Here is a 20,621-nt window from a genome sequence, read left to right on the forward strand (position 1 = left end):
CTGTGTCCATATTAGCATGTGGAAGGCCCTGTAAATGTACATGCAAATAAATAGTTAAATAGATAAATATTAACTTGTATGTATGTGGTTGTGGCAGTTAAGCATATACTTAGGCTTTTTACAAATCTGGTTGCTATTAAAAGTCCATACGCATTCATATAAAATCACAACCAATATCTTTTAAAATTAATGCTTTTAAAATTCAGCTCCTTTCTTGAGGTGCATCAAATTCTAACTAGTGTTGCTGTCATGCGCACACACTGGGAAACCTAAAGGATAACAGTGAGCACTAGCCAGCCCATTTCTGTATGCTCTGGATAGTTACTGGGAGATTAGTTCCAAAGCTTTCCTATAATTATCAAGACAGAAAAAGTGCAGCAGAACTTGGGAAATCAGTACAGTGTACAGGCTTGTGGAGCGTGTAAGGGTGTCTAAAGCATAGCTGTCTCTAATTTATTCCTGTAACTAGCTAGAACATGCAGGACAGCCTGTGCAAAGGATTGATCTGAGGCAGAATACAGCCACACATCACCATGTTTGCTGCAGCTGTGAGGACACTGCACATTTTTTCTTGCATTAGCTAGAGTGCAGTCCATAATTACTATCTCTTTGTTATAAGAGAGGCACAGCTGTCTTTATGTTTTTGGAAACAATTACTTGTACACGATGAACTGGCATTTCTTTCAAATGTGGTGGAGTCCTGTCTTCTCAAGAAAAGTCTGCCTTTAAAAAATTAGTAACAGGCAATTGCATTACTTTAGTTTTACCACACTGGAATCAAGAAAAAGAGCCAAAAATCTCTCTCTTTGTAACATGAGATATATTTTAAGTTAAACATTGTTTTCTGGTAAAGGGCAAAATGTTTCTCCAAGAGGAAGCTATGGAGAGTTCTCTGGTTCTTCAGTGCCTAATTAGGATGACTGAAGGAGGGATTTGTAGGGACTGGCCATGGAAATGCCTGGCTTATCTGTGAATAGCACCGTCTCGGACACATACATTTGGACCCCTTTCAAAAGGACCATTTCAAAAGATCAGCAGCCAGATTTTTCTAATTGTTATATGGTGTGAATTAACTGAGAACAATTAAAATGCAGTGAAACACTCCAACTTTAAAGCTACTTCATCCAGGTTAACATTGGAGCAGCTTTGCTACATTTGAAATGTTCTTGGCTCCTTCATACATAATTCAAGCACTCCAGCTGTTGCCCTTTTGAAACAAGGGCTCCAGATGGGGTTGCTACAAGTCTCAAACTTGACCCAACCTTTCCCCAACGTGCCTAATCCCGCTGTTTCTGAGTGGGTAGCAAAAACTCAGCTCTTCCTCAACACCTCACCTACAGCAGAACCTAGTTGCCCACACCTCATGTGGATCTTGTGGGCAATTTCGTAGCCTCTCTAACGTGGCCTAACATTTAAATCAAACCAGAGCTCTTAATCCTCTGATCCAATTTGGAAATTACGTCTGTGCATCTGGTTTGATTAACAAAGCTGTTTGCATTATTGAGCACATCCTTAATACATAAACGCTCTGATTTTCTTTTGATGCTCCTCTCTCTCTAAATAAGAGAAGCTGGATCCTGTCGATAAGCACCAGTCAGCATAGTATCCTGTTTTAAAGCCTCATTATTACTAGAAGGGATGTCATGATGTAAATTATATCCAAAGTTCACACTCAGGTTTGCTGAATCCTTGGTATTCCACCTTTTTTAATATCTCTTTTTAATTATTGAGACATCTTAATACAAATTAAGAGTCTAACTCATAGGATCTATATTTAGCCTAAACAATCACTTAACAAAAGCAAAAGTTGCTGATGTCACTGCATTGATTTTGCTGTCTTGTTTTGCCCCCCTAGTTGCTCTTATCTGTGTAAATCAGACCTGGTTTACCCTGGATTTCATAGGATTGTGAATTCCTGGAGCCAGGGAATATCTCTGACTTCATGTTTGTACCAGGACCTAATACAAGGGAGCACCAATCATTGCCAGAGCCTCAGATTACCACCATAACACAATGAATTATCATAAAAATGGCCATTCTTGTGTTTGAATTGTTTGCATATATAATCTCATTAACTGGGATTTGCTTTTTAAGAAATAAATACCAACAATCCCTTTCACAGGGAATTTGTCCACAAGTTAGTTACATAACACAGTCCTGAAGCCTTCTGTCAGATGACAGGGCTACAGCTTAATTAAGGTTCCACCATCCCTGTGTGTGTGAATGCAGATATGTTAATGATTTGATAGTGGGATCTCTGTTGCAGCTCTCTCTAGTTAAAAAAACAAACAAACAAACCTTTACACAGACTGTAAGAATGACTGGTAGCTGACATTTAAAATACAATGTATTAAATACAAGTTGTATTTTCAAAACACTTATTTGAATCACAGTTTTTCCTTGCAAAACATCCACTCCTGAATCTGCAGGCAAGCAGGATTCATATTATTTGGCTCCATGCCTGAAACTGCAGCTTTTTTTTCCATAGGAATTAATGCAAATTTATTCCATTTGCAGCCAGTTTCCTACTTTGAAACTGTTCACAGACTGCACTTACTAGAGAATAGAGTCCATGCGCTGATGAAGAACATAGTGGAAAATTCCAAAACAGCCTCTCACTTCTTAATCCTGACTGGCAAATCACTGCAGAAGGGTGCTGCAGAAAGGGAAATGTGTCACACAGATCTGGCTCTGACCTACTGAGCGAGCAAAGCTCTGCATAAGGCACCTTATCAAAGGAGACACCAAAAATCAAGCTTTTAACACGTGTCACTAAGTCCCCAGGAGGCAGGGGTGCTTGCTCAGGATCACCCCAGTGTTGTCTGTTTTCAGAGTCCCCTCCTCTGCCCCCTGCCCCTTCCCATGCCAGCCCTTCTACAGCAAGGGGGAGCCCAGGTTCCTCCCCACTCTGAGACCCTGGCCTTTCAGCCCTCACCTTCCATGGCTCTGTAGCCCTGATTCCAGGAGCTACCATCCACTTCTGCTCTTGAGAGAAGGTCTTTATTTCTAACTGGGGAGGCCAAGCGCAACAAAGCCATCAAGCAGGCATCTCTGCTTCAAGAAAGGCACCTAACAAGGCAAAGGTACCAGCCAGAGGTTCTCTGCCCCTCCCTTCAAAGGCTTAAGCAGTTCCTCTGTCCCCAAACCAGGCAACACAGTCCACAGCACCCCCAAAGACTGCTCTGCTGTTCTCTTCCCAGCCTTCGAGCTCCTGAGCCCCCAAGATCCCCTGCTGGCCTCCTTCTCTCCAGATCCTCTTGTCCTCCACCTCTGCCTTGGCATTTAACCCTTCATTCTCTGTGCATAGGCTAGCAAGGTGAACCGAGTCACGCCCTCTTACACGAACAGGAACTCAGTGAACCCAGAAATCTTTGTGAGCCCCTAAAGAAGAATGTGTATTATCTAAAAGCTCATCTAACTTGATCCCAGCTGGGCAGTTGGTCCAATTAAAGGCTGGTGCTGAATGCACCAAAATAAGAAATCCTTGCCTCTCCGATGTGTCAGAACAGCCAACAAGTCTGTCTGGTGAGGCCCGAACCCCCTCCCATTGCCAACCTGCACAGTCACTAGTTCACCTCTATGGATCGCTTCTCAGCCTGCTGGCTAAGATCTAGCGCAGGGGTGGCCCACCCGCGGCTCCGGGGTCCAAACTTTCGAGTCCAACCGGAGTAACACGCTCGCTGCAAGGAGCTGTGTCACGTCATGTAATGCAAGGCCTATGGCAGCTGGCCACCGCCTGCTTGTGCAAAGATTCAAGGAGACGCATATTAACTTCTGAAGAGCCACGAGTTGGCCACTGCGATCTAATGGGGGGCATTGCAACTCTCAGGGCTGCGGGTCTGATGCCAGCCAAGCTGTGGCCCTCTAGAGAGGTAGCAGCCAGGTACTGGGTTTAACTGCCTGCTCCTTTCCTTGCCTTATTTGCACCTTCTTTGTCTTGGTCACTCCTTACTGGTGTGGGTAAAGCACAAGAGCGATGCCGGGCTCCACGTTAGTGCGGGGAAGCCGCGGTGAAACTGCAGAGGTCGGTGGCTCCGCAGCTCCTTGCGCAGACAGCTGAGCCCATCCTCGGGCTTTCTTCCAAACCGTGCGAAGCCCCTTCGCCTGAGGCCAGAGCTGAGAGTCTGGCTCTTTCTGAGCTTGGGTCACTGGGATTTGGGATTCACAAGAGGGCTGTATCAAAAGGACGTATAACCCCCACAGCTGTGTCGATCCTTTCTTTTTGTTGCATTCCCCCCCCTCACAACACCCGCCGCCTGGCTCCGGGCAGAGGCCGCCCTCACGCCGCCGCTCCCAGAAGCGGGGAGGAGCTGGGGCCCTGCAGCCCGCCCGGCCGGATCCCGCCATGGAGGCGCAGGGGGAGCAGGCGGCGGCGGGCGCGGGGCTGCGGGGGGAGCTGGAGGCGCGGCTGCGGGCGCTGGGCATCAGCCCGCTCTGCGTGGAGCACCCCGAGGTGCTGGCGGGGGCGCCACGTGGCCGCTGGGGGACTCCCCGTGTGCCCGGAAGCCGCTGCCCCGCGCGGGCCTTTAGTTTGACAGCCCTCCATCCCTTCCTCCTCTCCAGGTCTTCACGGTGGAGGAGCTGATGCGGCACGTGGGGCACCTGGGCGGCGGGCACAGCAAGAACCTCTTCCTGAGGGACAAGAAGAAGAAGGGGCTGTGGCTGGTGACGGCGCTGCACGACCGGCAGGTGAACCTCAACGACCTAGGCAAGAAGCTGGGGCTGGGAAGCGGGACCCTCCGCTTCGCGGATGAAAAAGTCATGCAGGAGAAGCTGAAAGTAGGCCAGGGCTGCGCCACCCCCTTGGCCCTCTTCTGTGACACCGGCGGGGACGTGAGGTTGGTGCTGGACGCCGGCTTCTTGGACGGGGGCTACGACAGGGTCTACTTCCATCCCATGACCAATGCCGCGACCATGGGCCTGACGCCTGAAGACTTCTTGAGGTTTGTGAAGTCCACGGGGCATGATCCCCTCCTCATCCACTTCGAGGACAATGCAAAGTAGGCAAATATCACCCTGCTGCAAATTTTGCCAGGGCTTATTAGCTGATGACATAGCAGCTACTTACAAATAACAGGCGGGCACTTATGTTTTTCACTCAGCAGCTTTGCATTTTATAACGCGGAGTTTCTTTTCTAATGCAAACACAACCTTCACATTGTTCTAGAGTTAAAAAAACAAACCATTTGCTTCTGCTACAAGATTAGTTTTTGATTTTGTGAATCTGATCTCTCTACATCTCTTGCTACACCACATACAGTTCCACTCTAGTCACTTTACAGTATTCTCTTAACAAATTGGATAAAACAGAAACTTTTCTTCATTCACGCTGAACTGAAAGTTGAGAGGGGGGACACGCTGGCTCAGCCTGGAGTACTGCAACTTTTGCAAAATCCATGGGACTGTTCTCAAGTGGCAGAGTCAGTCATGAAGAGGGAGGTAGATTGCATGCCTCCCTCTGCATTTGCATTGTGTTGGTTTGCCTAGAAACCCAACTTTGCTATATTAAAGAAAATGTTTGAGTGTCTATTAGCTGTGGTGCAGGTTTATTTCCTTTCCATTTTCACAATTAGTTCTGTCCTGCAGTCTCATTGGAAACGGGGTCTCTGCTGGTATCAGTCCTGCTCCAGCCATTGGGTTTCCTTTGTTTAGACAGCTACTTTGATATATGTTGTGGGAAATGAGAGAGACAGACCAAGTTCAGATTTAAGGCCAGATTCTCTCTTTTCTCTTTAAAGCCAGCAGGGACTGGAAATTCCCACAAGAAACCCCTTGTAGAGTTTGCTCCAGCTTGTTCTTTCACGGAGCAAGAACCTGCTGTCCAACAGAAAAGCCAGAGCACAAGGGTTTCAGAAGCCAAGCTCCACTTGCTAAGAGGCTATGCAGAAGCTCAAGTCCATGGTGACTCCCCACTTAAGGAGTAACATGCATTAGTTCCTGGGAATGTACTCTGTCTCCACCTAGTCATTCCTCTCATCACCTTAACAGTGCTCTACAGGAAGGGCACCTGAGCTGGTCTTCTGCACAAGGGTTATAGAAGCTGCATGTGGTGAAACTGTCCATATATGGATCTGGGAGGTGAGATTCTAAATTATCACAAGAGCTGGGGGTCATTGAAAAGAATGTTATGTACCTGGAGCTGTGTGTCCAATTTTGGCCATGCTGTCCCAGAAAAAACTACCCAAGATTTTTTTTTTTTTGTGTGGCTCTTAAAAAAAACCCAACAACAACAAGCAGTTGCTCCCCAAGGAGGGAACAAGCACCAGGTCTGGAAGGGCCATAGCCAATTGACATCATCTCCTTGGTGTCAAAAATGCTCGATCTTAACTGGAAGGCCGAGATACTGATTTTTTTGTAATTGTTTCCAAGGCCAAAATAGTTACAAATTAAGTCCCAAATTTTGACTGAGCAGAGCTCAATCTTTCAAGTCTATATGACGCTACCAAAAATATCCTGCCTCCCAGACTCCCCAGTCTGGGGCTTCAGCTACTCCCAAATCCATGGCAAGCATTCTACTGTGCAGGTCCTAGGCCCTAAGGCCTTGGAGTTCAGATACACCGTAGCCTTACTCGCTTAGCCAAAAGGCCAAAGGAGCAAGTTAGGGGGAAACCCCAAAAGCAAATCCCCCACCACCATAAATTATATAGCTGAGATGCTCACATTTAGAGGCATTTGTAGATTCACAATGGTCAGCCTTCCCCTCCGTGCTGTCTTGCAAGTTTTGGTGAGCCACTACATTACATACATTTTTATTTCTTCTTCACTCCCACAGCTGAGCTGTCCCTTTTTTTCCCATTTCCAGTGATTCCTGTTTCTCCACCAGCCTTAAATGTCTGGCAAACAACACAAAATGGAACCCCAAACAGTTTACCGAGAATCCCTGTCACCCCCTTTCTTAGCCTGGCACAGTGATGCCCTGCCTTCCATGAGGTGGAGCTGGACCAGGTTGCCCTGCAGTTCATCTGCATATACATTTTTAGAGCATCCCAGGGCTCATGACAAGAACATTAGGTTCCAGTCTTAAGTTGGGGTTCATTTAGCATGTTGATCTTGTGGTGGTATTTAGAGTCCACACACATACTGAGCTAGGGGGTCACCATGGCTGGTAATGCTGTTGACTGGTGGGGCCCAGCCCAATGAACTATGTAGTAAATCATGAGCTTTTGGATTTGGACTAATAACATGCTAAGATTTTGAAACATTTGAAGCGCCGGGTGGTGGTGACTGGTAGTAGGGCCACACAGTTCTTGAATGACTCATGGGTTTGGAATGGATTTGGCTTGGAACAAGAAAACATTTACTTAAAAAAAAAAAATCAAGCAAGACAGTGGGCACCTGAACCCCAAGGTTTCTGGTCCTTGGGCTTGTGTGTAAGATGCTTGCCTGGATTTGGGGAGTATCCAAAGCCCCAAACTGATGGGTCTGGGAGTGAGCCACACAGCCTTGATTATTGAGCTCTGCTCAGTTGAATTTTGGAACTTGACTATTGGGGTTTGCTCAACTGAATCTAGAACTAATTTGGCCTTTGAAACAAAATAATAATAATAAAAACGTTTGTATTACATGTAAGTAGGTGCCAAAGTGCTGCTTAAGGGAATGTCCATGGAGTACCTGTGCTAAAACTTGCTGTTTTTAAAAAAGGTAACATGCATCAATACTGGGTGAACTAAGTACATGGGTACTATCTGCAAATTGCTACAGCCATGTTTAAATTCAAGGTTATTGTTTTTGAATTTCCTCCTTACTTCCAAGTGCTCAGAGAGAGCAGGGTCTGACAATAAGGAGACAGGGAAGGGGCTGCTAGGGGACCAAGTTGGGGTGGGGGGAGGAATCAGAGAGCAAAGGAGCTATCTGACCCCCCAGATTTATTTTCCCTGCTGTAGCAGTAGGAAGGAGGACAAATTGAAGGCAAAACTCCAATAATTAGATTCTATACCTGGAAAATGATAATTTTATACATTTTCCCATATATAGAATCTAATTATTCGGGAGTCATCTTCTAATGGGGGTCATCTTCTGTTCGAGTAAATACAGTAATAAAGACCATGAAAAACAAAATAGCTGAATTCTAAAAAAAGGAATCTCTTACAAATACAATGCAAGATCTATCTCTAGGACTTATGCTACATTTTAATAATATGCCCTAGGTCTTCAAAGGATTAAAAAAAAAAAGGCAGCCTTTTATGTATAAGGAGAACATACATAATATGATGTTGCATTTTTTTCTCATAACAGAATTAAATCCTTTATTTTTTAGAAATTAAGACAATCACTAACTGATATGAATTAGGAAAAAAAATTCCATTCAGCTGATTATTTCAGTATTATCCATAGCACGGTTGTTAGCATCTACTGCTGAAACATTTGACATTTGCTATTTTCAGAGTAGCTGAACTAAGGGACAGGTGACCTGGTGGCAATTCATATTTTCTTGCCCACCAAAAAGGTGCATATTCACCACAGGTTTTCCATCAATGCAGGATAGCAGATGCCTCACTAGGGTAAATGTTTGATTAGAATGGGCTGATCAATTAGGCTAGCAGAACCTATATGGAACAGTAGATAGGAAGATGATCAGCTACATGCACTTTTGTACATTTTAGTTAAATAAAAGATCTAAATACAACATCTAACAATGAGTAGGCAGATTCAATGAACTTTCTGAGCATTCTGGATCCACAAACCACAAGACAGCAGGACGTTAAAATGCAGACCTAAAAATCAGCAAATGTTAAAGTACTGAAAAAAGCACTCCATTTAAGGTATCTTCTTCTGGGCACCCAAAATCCCTAAATGCTTTTGAAAATGTACACTAGTATTTCTATGAGATATCCATTAACTATTTTGAAGTCAGAAGACAACATTCTGAAGGAATAAAAATGGTTTTATTCACCAAAGTGCCCCTGGGGGTTACAAGAAATAATGGCCACAGGCTAGCAGAGAGCAGATTTAGACTAGACATTAGGAAGAACTTCTTCACAGTTAGAGTGTCCAAGGTCTGGAACAGGCTCCCAAGGGAGGTGGTGCTCTCCCCTACCCTGGGGGTCTTCAAGAGGAGGTTGGATATGCACCTTGCTGGGGTCATCTAAACCCAGCACTCTTTCCTGCCTATGCAGGGGGTCGGACTCGATGATCTATTGAGGTCCCTTCCGACCCTAACATCCATGAATCTATGAAAAATGACTTCAATCACCTCAAATAAGGGCCATTAATGACTGAATGGTGCCTATATTTTTCAGCTACCTCTACATTTGTGTAATAACTATTTGATATGTTTTACAGGTCTTTAAGGCTAAGTACAGACAATCAAAAAGCCTGAGGCTGAATCAATTCAATCTAGGCAGCTTCCTCTAAGCTGTGTAGGTTGAACTGATATCCAACTTAACTGACATTCAGTTTTCAACTGGGAAAAGCCCAGGCCAGTAGGCAGGGGGCACTAGAGCACGTCTCCCAGCTTTCTGGCCATTGACAGCCCAGTCAAGTGTCCCCAAAGCTCTGCTGTCCTCCAACAGGAGGTTAAGAAGCCCCCTGTCTGGGTGCTGGCCCACCTTGGGGGAGCCTCCTCCTCAGATGGTTTCTCCCAGCCTGGGTTCCCCAGCCCAGACAACCCTGGGGAGCTGAGGCCCCCCACAGTAATTGCTTCAGTGGCTGCCACAGGGGAGGGAGGAGACCTCTGGGCCAAGTGTCTGCCCGTGCACCCCAACATGGAGACACCAGGGAGTCCCCACTGTGGGGGGGGGGGAGGGGGCCACTCCAGCCCAGGGTCCCCCAGTCTGGCGCAGCCCCAGGAAGCTGAAGAGAGTTCTTTCCCTCCCTGACCCCAGCTCCTTGCTTTAGTTGCAGCAAGTCTCAAAGATAGCCTAGGGAGTGGAGGGAAAGTTCTCTGCCCTGCATTCGTTTTGCCTCAGACTTGCAGCAGCTAATGCAAAACTGGTTGTTGAGGAGCAAGAGAATTTCCCTCTGATCCCTGAGACTGGTAGGGCTGAGACAAACAGCAAACAAACCTGTTCTGTTACAGGTTTAAACCCATTTCTGATCACTTAACCTGGTTTATGTGTAACTTCTGTCCCCAGTGGACACAGAACCTCAATTTTCTTCCCTTCCTCCTCCTCAGAAAGTCCAACATTTCATACTTGGTCTTAGCAACAGTAATAGTCACCAAAAATCGAAGCTTCAAATACTGAATAGCTGAAATTGTGACGTTTTATATTTACTTACAAATTTCCACCATATTCCTAATGTTTTTATAATACCCTAGCAATGTGTAGTCAAGAGCTACAGTTCTTCACAAAATTAACAGCAGCAAGAAAAACTAAAAAGTAACTAAGAGCTCTACTCTACTCAGATGATACTCTTCTGAAGATAGAGCTAGTGTCATATTAAGTGAGCACAGATTGATAATTCATTTAAAAACACATTTCTCCAATATCATTACTTTGCAAAATGTAAACACACAAAGTGTGAATAAAATGGATTTGACATGTTAACAATGTAATGACAATGTATGAAATGACTACTTAAACAGTCCTTAATATGTATTTCTTAAAAAATAATGTGGTATTATGTAAAATGGTGTTTAAATTCTATGTCACACCCAGATTCGTTATTTTAAGGCAATTTTATTATCAAAGTTATTATCTACACATACAGTATCGTCTACACTAAAGATCATACATAAGCTCCTTTGCTGAAATTGTATCGTGTCTTAGAGGAAGGGTTAAAGAAATAATACATTCTGGAAATGTTATTGTAGCATCAGACGAACCTTTCTCAAAAGAAAGTTAAATGGAAATTATACATAACATGGTATTACACCTATTGTAATCTTAAATTGGGAACAACACGTTTTCTTTTTTCTCTTAAATTGCTGTTGTGTTGCATGGTTAAATAATTGTTGCATCCCCCAGATGTGTTTGCATTTTTTTTATAGGTGTGAAGTGGTTCTCATATGACATTTCTCATAGATTTTATAAAAATAGTAGACTGTAAATGTGAGAGGCATTATAGTAGTGCAAGGCTTTTATTTATTTGGTATAGAATAGATCATAACCCTTGGAGCAGAGATGATCAGCTTACATTCCTCTACCCTGTGATATGCTCTGTAAGGGAGATAGTGTTAAGAGAGCAGCTACATGGAGGGATTCTGCACTTTTTTATATTCATAAAGATATATGGATATTTGGAATAGATCCTGCCTATTACCATACAGATGCACTTGAGTACAGGAATGCAAGAGAGGCAAACAGATAGTGTGTATAGGAGGGTGAGAATTTTAAATCTCAGCCAAACTCACAAGGGTACTGAAAAACTAAATAAATGCGACATCAGAAGTCCCAGTCTGAGAATATGGACACGGCCAGTCAGAAATTTGGTGAGGGCATACTACAGAAGTGCATGTTAGTCATGACAGCTGTGCAGAATGTACTTCAAAGAAAAGCAACAGAACAGGCAACATGCAGTGCTTTGGTCATGCCAATATGCCATTCTTGACCCTACACTGGCAGGAATTTTTTCAATGAATGCAGGCAGGCATACCTATGAACACAGAGCTGCGTAATCCCTGTACCTGTACCCTGTAACTTGGATTTGGCCATTAAAATGTAGGCCAGGTAAATCGAGATGGCTATACTTACCGATACTACCAACCTTTCTACTATGGCATGAGGTGCTGAATGCCATTAGTCCCAACTGAACCTTGTGAAAAAGGGCTATTTACAGGATTAGAGCTTTAAGAATGCAGAAGTATGATTAAGACACAGCATGAGAGAAATGCCATATATTATCAGACCTTTATAATAATGGGCAGTGTCCTAATTAACACTTGCACTGTGCTGTCTACCAAATAACATAAGGAAACCTTTGCTTTAGCCTATAATCCCAAAGCTTTTGCCATGCAAACTAATGTGTGTCTGCAACTAACAATAATGGGAACCAGAATGTACCTTCTACGTAAGAGTCAGTGATCAAAAAAATCTTACCAATCTGAGAAAATATCACAAATGTGATTATTAGAGCTGAATGGAGAATGGAAATTGTTTTGTGGAAGATTTCAAATTTTTTCATTCCAATTATGAACAAAATCTAAAATTTTCACAATTTTCTTGAAAGAAAACACACATGAATTGCTTCAAGTTGATCAAAACATTTTTGTTTTTACAAGAACCAACTGGTTTGTTTTTATTTAGACTTCTATTTTAATACTATTATGCAAAAAACATTTAAAAACAAAAGTTTTTTGAAAAGGAAACATCAAAATGTTGCATTCCAAAAATTACCAGAATCCCCCCACCTTTGTTTTCCTCATTTACAAAATTTCATCAAAATTATTATGAGTTGACAAAGTGTTTAATTTTCAACAAAATACATTCTCCAATGGAAAATGATTTTGTTAAAACTTGTTCAAGCAACCTTGTTTTTTATAGATCATAAAAAAGTCTAACAGACTTAAAGTAGTTGTAGGTGCCTTATCAAACAGGCTAGGAAAAGCTGTCAGTTTGATGTAAAAACTATTTATGGCTCTGACCTGCAAACATTTATGCCTATGTTTAAATAAACTTATGTTCATTATCCTGTTAACATCCATGGAATCAACTGAGGGGGGAAGTTGCTCATGTGCAAAACTGTTTTCAGGATTAACAGTTAATTTAACGTTTTTCATAGAACTTATTAATCTGTTTAGTGATTTGTAAGAAAATAAAATTATGATATTTAATATAAATTGGGATCTCCCAATACTTTCATGTATGTTTCCTTGGATTAATTAAATCTCCTTTCTGCACGTTTTTAAAACAACAAATGCATACAAATCCTTTAACAGTACCAATAACAATTATCAACTTTAATGTAAAATTATAATGAACAAAACAATAGCTTACTAAAAGAAGGGAACAATCATAAGAAAAAAATATTGTAAAATGTGGATGACATTATTTACACTGTGATAAGTATACTTTCTAAGCCACAGTCAGCTCATGTCTAAACACAAATTAAAAAAAAACACTAAGAAAATAAAGTAGTTAAAACACAAACATTTAGCATCAGACAGTTTTATCCTGGGAATGCCATTTGTTGAAAAACCACCTTACAAAAAAGTTATTGTTAATTTACTTTTGTTAATTTCCTGTCAAGTACATCTGAATATATATGTGTTGTATGACTTGTGAATGTTGAAAACACAAGTGGAAAACATGAAATTCTATGTAGCGTTAATATTCCAAAACCCCCATTTTATTATGGGATCCGGTCAAATGTGTTTGTAAACAGAATTTTCTTTTGCTGTATGCACCAAAATAATAATCAGCATAGATTTTTTTCTTTTAAAGAGCAACTTCATGCAGATAATGCTAACCAAGTAAGGCAGTGAAGTGCCAGTAAGCTTGTGGGATTCTTTGTACCTGAATATACAGTACATTTCCACAAAATACTACAGCATTTATTTCAGATTTACAGAACTAGATATAAACAGCTAGATTTTTTTGCTAATTATTAGCAGAAGCTGTAAGCAACCAGTGATGAAGTTCATAAACAAATGATGAAAGTAGTAGTTTTTTTCCTGGAGTAATTCTTGAGACCTTAGATGCTTGGTCCTTATGGAGATGAAAACTGTCCTTTATTCAGTAGATCTTAACAACAGTGCAATGTGCAATAATTCCTAAGACCGTCTAAAAAGTTTCGGCAGCAGACTCCAGTAGAGCTCCTTGATTCAAGGAAGGAAGGAAGGTTTGTATTTCTTGCCTGCTCTATTCACGAAGTATTGTAAAAAGTTCCCTTAATTATTTTTTATTAATGATTCCTATAGTCGCTGTCTTGTTACTTCAGAAATAAAGGCTTCATATTGAGATACTGAAGGACACTTTTCTCTCTGTGTTCAAGTGAAAGGCAGAAAGAAAAGAAAGAAAACATGAGAAAAGCTTGAAGTGTAGAAGAGATAAAAAATACAGAGTGCAAAGTTGCTAACAGAACTAACAGCATGCATAGGAGGTGTTTTGGTGAGGACAAGAAAAGGACAGAATGCCAAAGACAAACTTTACATAACAGCACTTTCCCTGCTATGCAGAACAGCACATACAACTAAATAGTTATACATGATAGATACTTTTGCATTTTCTGTCCCTTTCTAAAAAGAGTGACTTCCATATTATTTTCTAAGCTGATTTTATGTTTCTATTTTAAGGTTCTGACAATGTTTAAAAATATCCTGGAAATCTGGAATATATATCTATGAAAACAGTGACATTTTACAGGGGAAAAAAGTTTAAATGGTTTAATTATCCCTGCCTAGGCAGACAAAACAAAAACTAGTTACACAACTCCTGTTCTGGCTTACTACTATAAAAAGCAAGATAGAAAGCCAGTGAAGCAAGCAATATTTACATCTGTTAATGCAATGTGCACTTGTTCTTATATGTAATGCTGTTAGTTTGTTGTAAATGAAATTAATCTCATTTACATTTTGGGCAGGAAACTCACCACTTGGCCCACACCTCATGTAGTGGGTAATAGAATTAGGAGCTTTGTGGCTCCCTAGACCTGCTTTTTGAATTTCTGCTTTCTGGTATAGCTTCCACATCTGTAGGAAAAAAGCATTTCATATTATTTCATTTAGTAAGACAAGATAAAATCCCTCAAACATTACAATGCATTGTTGCTTAGTAGAATACACCTGCAAGAGGGCATAAAAGATGTTTTGTGAAGGAATGGGACCATATAAGAAGAGAGGGAAGGAAGAGAATCACTTTACTACTATTTACCATAGGCCTGTAGGCAATTCACCTTTATTTTTGCATTGAAAAAAGAAATCAAGTATTTAAGAAACACAAGAGGATAAAATCAACATTTAAAGAACCTCTGCCAGCATGAAAGAAAAACAAAGCTCTGTTAGAATAAATGGGGCTGCATCCATTTATACCAGCAGAGAATCTGGTTCAATTTTTATTTTTTTTCACCCTAGCTGCAGGTAGCTATGCATACTTACTGAAATTGCTACATTCAACTCTGTAAAATGGGAAATAACCTTTGCATGCAGCACATGGAACATGCAAAATGTAATATCTTACTGTTCACCTGGAAAAGCAGTGTCAAGCAAACCTTCCATTGCAAGCAAAACTGTTTATAACAATACAAATACTTAATGCCCAACAACCATTTTTGACTGGTGGTTACATGTTTAGTGCTCTAAATTGTCATGCAAAATGCTTTTTTAGCCTAGTTTTTCCTTGACTAAGGCCAGCAGGGAACTAGAACTGCAATAGCTGGGAGCAAGAAATTAATGCATTACGTGCTTTGTTAGGGAGCCCTCTGACTGATCTAGGAGCAACACTGAGGGGATCTAAAAAATCCCACGGTCCTCCAAAACTTAAACAGAAACTAAAAGATGGAATCAACATGTGTTGGCATTTGACAGGCAGAGAAGTCCAGAGGAACACGGAAAAACCCTCTATATGAGAATGCTTTCTTTCAAATATAATAAACTAATAAGCTGACAAGAGTGGGTTTTTGAAATGTAATGAAATACTGCCTTATAAAGGGGCCTGCTCTTGTTCTCGTACTACACAATAAGCCAAGAACAGGCCCAGTGTAAATATGTCAGGAAAATAGGATTACTTTTAAAAATCATGCTATCGCTGGTATGCAACACATTTGTCAGAAATCTAAAAAGCAGAAAGTTGTAATGATTCAGGCTGGAGAAGACCATTTCAGAACCCCAATTAAAGCTGTGCGGTTTAACCAGCTGCTTCTCATTAATATTTACATTATTTTACCTTACTCTGGCACATAAAGTCGTTTGCAAGCAACTGTAAAGAAAAATTACACCAACAAAGTCTACTTCCAACTGCCAGAGTGAAATAAAAAGTTTTAGGATAAATTAGGATCAAGTGCTGAAGTGGTTTAACAGACAAGGTTCCTTGGGTGAATCTGGTATCTTTTATTAGACCAACCCAAATAGTTGGAGAATAGTTATTAAGCAAGCTTTCGGGTTCAAAAACCCTTCGTCAGGCTAAGGAAGTTTCAGCAGTTGGTGTGTGCTCTTCCTGGAAGTGGTTTAAGTTGCACATCTGTAATTTGGTTGGTCAGTCATATGCACAAGACAAAAACTAGCACAGGACAATGAAATTATTTTATATATAATTAGGTAAATGTTGCCTTAAATTATAGATATTGTATTAGTCACCAAATTAATTTGTTTGTGAAAACTTGTACTTAGGAAAGAACTAGAGTGATTCAGAGACAATGACATCAATTGACATCAATGACATCATTGGCAAGTTTCCCCTGCCTCAACTTAATTTGGTTTGAGGATAACTCATAGTTTGAGGATACATTAAAACTCAATTTTTTTCCTTTCAATCCTTGGCCTAGCTACTGAATACCAACAGATATGCCATGCCATTTGTGGTGTTTACCTGAATAAAATAAGCTGTCAGTTCTTACAAGACTTAGCTTGCCATTAGTTAAAAAATATTAATGCTTGTAGTTTATTTTCCAAGTTCATGTCAGGTACTGAAGGAATTCGTATCTATGAGATTATATAGAACATATAACTTGTAAAATTTATTTCTGCTCTACATATGTTAAAATGGAATTAATCACACATGGAACAAAAAGAAAGGAAGCAAAACAAAGTGATTCAAGATTACTATATTCTATATATGTGAGAAGGAAGGAAGTATGCTGACAGTATTTCTTTTTGTGTTTATACCAGGCACTAACTTTAGAGGAGATCTAGCAATGACATGAATAGGAGGTTCTGAACATAACTAGACTGTGGGGTGGGGGGGAAGGGAGGGTTAACATCCCATTAATATGTGATGTGTGTGAACATCACTTTGAAAAACACATACTTTTTTTCTTACAGAATCTTTAAGATACTTAACCTTCTCCACTTCCCAGTCCCACCTTCAGAAGTACTACATAATGCAGAAGAGACACAGAAGTGGCTTCCTCTGGAGTTTATCAGTGATGCTCCTACATCAGCTGGAGATTTTCCTAGAGAAGTGACACACAAAAACTAGTGCTTCTCTCCTGTTACACTACAGTACTTGTTCTTACAGCACTCCTGCCCCCTTGCTGGCCTGAGACTGTGAAATCCAATGTCTCCTTTTGGCTATGCTGTGACCTACAAAACTGAAGGTCAAAGAACAAATCTAGAAGTTAGAATTCAAAATTCACTATTAGACAGATTTCTGCAGGTTTGCATATTGCAAAACTCCTTTATATAATACAACTATATGTCAGCCCTAAATGTCTGTAACAATGTTTTTATTTCTTAAAACAATGTTGATGTCTGCATCAGGGTCTAATTTCTACAATCATTTTAAATAATAACTAATGTCTGGTATAATTTTAAAACTATTTAAAATGTTTATTTACCACATTTTAAATGGTTCCCTTTCGGCATTTTCTGTTTAACTGGCCATCTTGTGTTTAACAGATGATTTCATTAATTATTCCTGAGCTGACATATTTTATAATTAATTTTTTAAAATTTACTTGACTTGAGCTGCACTACACGTTAATATTATTGCCAAATCTTTATATGCCTCATTTTCTAACTCACCAGTGCTGTCTTTGAGCAGAAGAAATAATAAGAATTTCCACCATAATTAGTAAAGGTTTTTATTATTACACATTGTAAGATACTCATAAAACTATGTTACTTGATTCCAAATGAACAGAGCACACTTGACCACCTTTGTACATCAGACATTGGAAGACAGAGCACAGGAAAGAGAAAAGAATGAAGGGGGAGATTTTTTCAATGCAAATGCTACACTTAGTTTGGTTGCTATCTTTCAAACACAAATTACCATTTATGTTTATGAAACTTAACAATGCATTTAAAGTTCAGATATTTAATAAATATGAACAGCAGCCCATATTTATTGTGCAAACTACAGGCACTGAATTATTTGCACTATAACTTACTTCTTGAGCAGAATGACACATAAAAACATGATATAAATAAAAAGCAAGACACTGAAATCTTTCTGAACATTTTCTTCGTACTAGTACTGTAGTTGTGAAAGCAAAAAATAAGCATAGGCATTTTTACTCAAAATACGTAATCTATGAGTTGCTGTGCATCTGAAAGCAAATAATACAGCTGAGAAATATTGTCTTGATGAAAATCACTTAGTTCGCTATGCCATTTTTGGCAACAGAGCATGCAACTTCTTTAACATGCATTCAGTAATGTACAAAAAACCCAAAATACTGGTAACAAGTGACAAAAATACAGAACATTAGCTTGTATATTAAGGCTTTTAAAGGCATGCAAAAATATACAGTGCAATTAATGGTTTCATGCAAGCTTTGGTGTGGTTACAATTTTACATTCATACACATGCTATCATTCACAGATGAGCACTATATTATCATTCATAGATAAAAAAAACAGACCTACAAGAAAACTACTTTTTAATTTTAGTGGAACATTCCCTAAACCAGCATATGGATGAGAACTACTAAATTCTATATCTGAACATATATATTTAATATTGCATCTCTCTTATCATACACAACCATACTCATACCAAACTGTTTGATTATCTTCAGAAACCAGTAATGGGGATTCATTCTCGCTAGTATTTACACATGCAGCAGTAGTAAAATCACTACTTAGAGATGATGGTAGATTACTGTTATCAGACTTCTGGTTATCAGAAGACTGCTTTTGATCTTTCTGTATGGATTTAACCAATGCGGAAATTGTCTGATCAGCTGTTTTTGATACAGACCTTTGAGGTAATCCACTTATATTACTAACCAATTCAGTGTTAATGGATAAAAATGGCTGGGATAGATGAGCCACAGTAAAAGACCCTGTGCTATCATTGTCAGGTACACCAATTTTATCACTAGACAGACTGCTGAATGAGAAAGTTTTGTCAAGAAAATTTGATCTTCCCATTCTTGAAGTCCTAGACTTGTCAGATTTATATCCTGAGTGATCTGGTTTAACTGTATCAGATAAATCATTTTGTGGAACAAAATTTACAATGTGAGCTGTATAATGAAAAATGTTAGAGGACTGTTGGTGCACACAGTACTCACTAGATGCTGATGGGGTGCTTCTATCAGCTGTAGGTGGTGCTGGATCAATTGAAATAGGCTGCCTACTGTCCTTAGATAAAAAATCATGAATGCTTGTCCTTCGAGTAGTTCCTTCCGCTGTAGAAATCACACTGCTTGCACGAGGTAAAGTAGCATAAAGGCTGCAATCTTTTGATTGTCGTTGTGATATATTTGTTTGTATTCTTTCTTTTACTAACTTAGCTTTCCCTTGAGTGCTTGATGAAGATTTTATTGAAGAGCTGGTAAAATAGGTGTCTTCAGTTTTACGAGGGCTTGGCCTTACAAGCTGTTCAGGTTTTGCTGACCTGTTGTCTGAGAAGTCGATGGTGTTTTTCACACTTAATGACCTGATGATGCCACAGCTGGCAGATGACTGCTTCCTTAGTTTTTCTTTTCCTGCTAAATCAGCAGACTCAGATAAACTTTTCATTACTTCATCTAAAAGATTCTCTTGGCTTGAAGATTTCGTCTGTCAAAACATATCCGAAGCAATGTATTGTATAATTCTCATTTAATTTCCAATTTTTTATCATGAAAATAAACACCAATTACTGCATATAATTAGTTTGTATGTAACGCTACATTTATTTTAACTGTGTAAGAATAATTAATCCTGGGAAAGTCACAAAAGGTACTTTACCACCTGTATGTAAATTATATACAATTCTGAGGTTTTGCGCACATTGGCTTTAAGGAACTGGATTCACATGGAAGGCAAAACTATCTGCAATTTATGAGTTACTGTTTCTTGTCTGATAACAAGAAGTTGATCAGTGAATCAACTAATCAGAATTTCTCACCCAGTTGCCCTCTATTAAATAACTAATTAATCAATTTCATAACAATTTGAACAACATGTGCTACTAGTTCTATCTGGAGACTGTTATGAAAGCTTCTGTGTTTACTGATCATGGTTGAAAGTCCTTGGGGGAAAAAATCCAATATGCAAAAGCAGGAACATAAGTTTCCTTTTCTATATAAGAGGATTCACCAATCTGGAATTAAATGACTAAAGTCTAGTCCAGGGGTGGGCAAAATATAACCCATGGGCTGAATCTGGCCCACTAAGGGATTTTATCCAGCCCGCAGTGGGTCTCTCATTCCTGGCCAGCCCAGGCATAGGGGCAGCCCAGGCTGCGACGCGTGCAGCTGGTAGCACCGTCTCCCCAACAGCTGGCTGGCGGTCTCCACTGCCATCACTGGACTTGGTCATGCTGTCTAGGCACCGGGGCCCATTAGCCCTGCACCCACTGCCAGATGGAACAGGCAGGTGGGAGGGGTCTCCACGGAGACTGGCCCAGGACCCCCAGAGGCAGGCAGAGGTGACCCAAGCAGGGTGTGGGGCCCAAGGCATATCAGCCCATGCGGGGCCCTGCCCCTGTTCTGATCCCACAGGCCCTGGACCCAAAGAAGCCGATGGCAGCAGCAGTGGTGAGGGGAAGGTAGTGAGCGGCTGGATGTGGAGCCGCTGCCTTGCTCAGCTCCACACCGCTGCTACTGTGCCTGGCTCTGCGGGGCCCCCTGGGTGATTCGGAGATTTGGCTGAA

At 40.7% G+C, this 20,621-nt stretch overlaps 2 protein-coding genes across 11 annotated transcripts in view; one reads left to right on the top strand and one right to left on the bottom strand.

Moving 5' to 3' along the window:
- The first annotated feature begins 3,966 nt into the window (after positions 1 to 3,966).
- On the top strand, positions 3,967 to 18,327 carry LOC102570279 (prolyl-tRNA synthetase associated domain-containing protein 1). 2 transcript variants are annotated; one of them, XM_059719441.1, is made up of 3 exons: positions 3,967 to 4,024; positions 4,564 to 4,943; positions 16,856 to 18,327. In XM_059719441.1, the coding sequence occupies exons 1-3, from the start codon at positions 3,977 to 3,979 to the stop codon at positions 17,010 to 17,012; spliced, it is 585 nt and encodes a 194-aa protein (XP_059575424.1). In that variant the 5' UTR covers positions 3,967 to 3,976; the 3' UTR covers positions 17,013 to 18,327. The 2 variants fall into 2 exon arrangements, with proteins under 2 accessions (XP_059575424.1, XP_019356393.2); XM_019500848.2 differs by lacking the exon at positions 3,967 to 4,024 and adding an exon at positions 4,338 to 4,453.
- CCDC88A (coiled-coil domain containing 88A) overlaps positions 10,600 to 20,621 on the bottom strand; it is a 196,003-nt gene continuing 185,981 nt past the window's right edge. For 6 of the 9 annotated variants that reach the window (XM_019500728.2, XM_019500727.2, XM_014595076.3 and 3 more), the window contains one exon: positions 17,603 to 19,543. In XM_019500728.2, coding sequence (XP_019356273.2) covers positions 18,512 to 19,543 — 1,032 coding nt within the window. In that variant the 3' untranslated portion in view covers positions 17,603 to 18,511. Of the gene's footprint in view, positions 13,862 to 14,469; positions 14,570 to 17,602; positions 19,544 to 20,621 lie in introns of those variants that run through there. The other 3 variants (XM_019500730.2, XM_019500729.2, XM_006274434.3) reach the window with 1 other exon arrangement.

Source organism: Alligator mississippiensis, chromosome 1, assembly GCF_030867095.1.
Source record: "Alligator mississippiensis isolate rAllMis1 chromosome 1, rAllMis1, whole genome shotgun sequence".
NCBI classification, from domain to species: domain Eukaryota; kingdom Metazoa; phylum Chordata; order Crocodylia; family Alligatoridae; genus Alligator; species Alligator mississippiensis.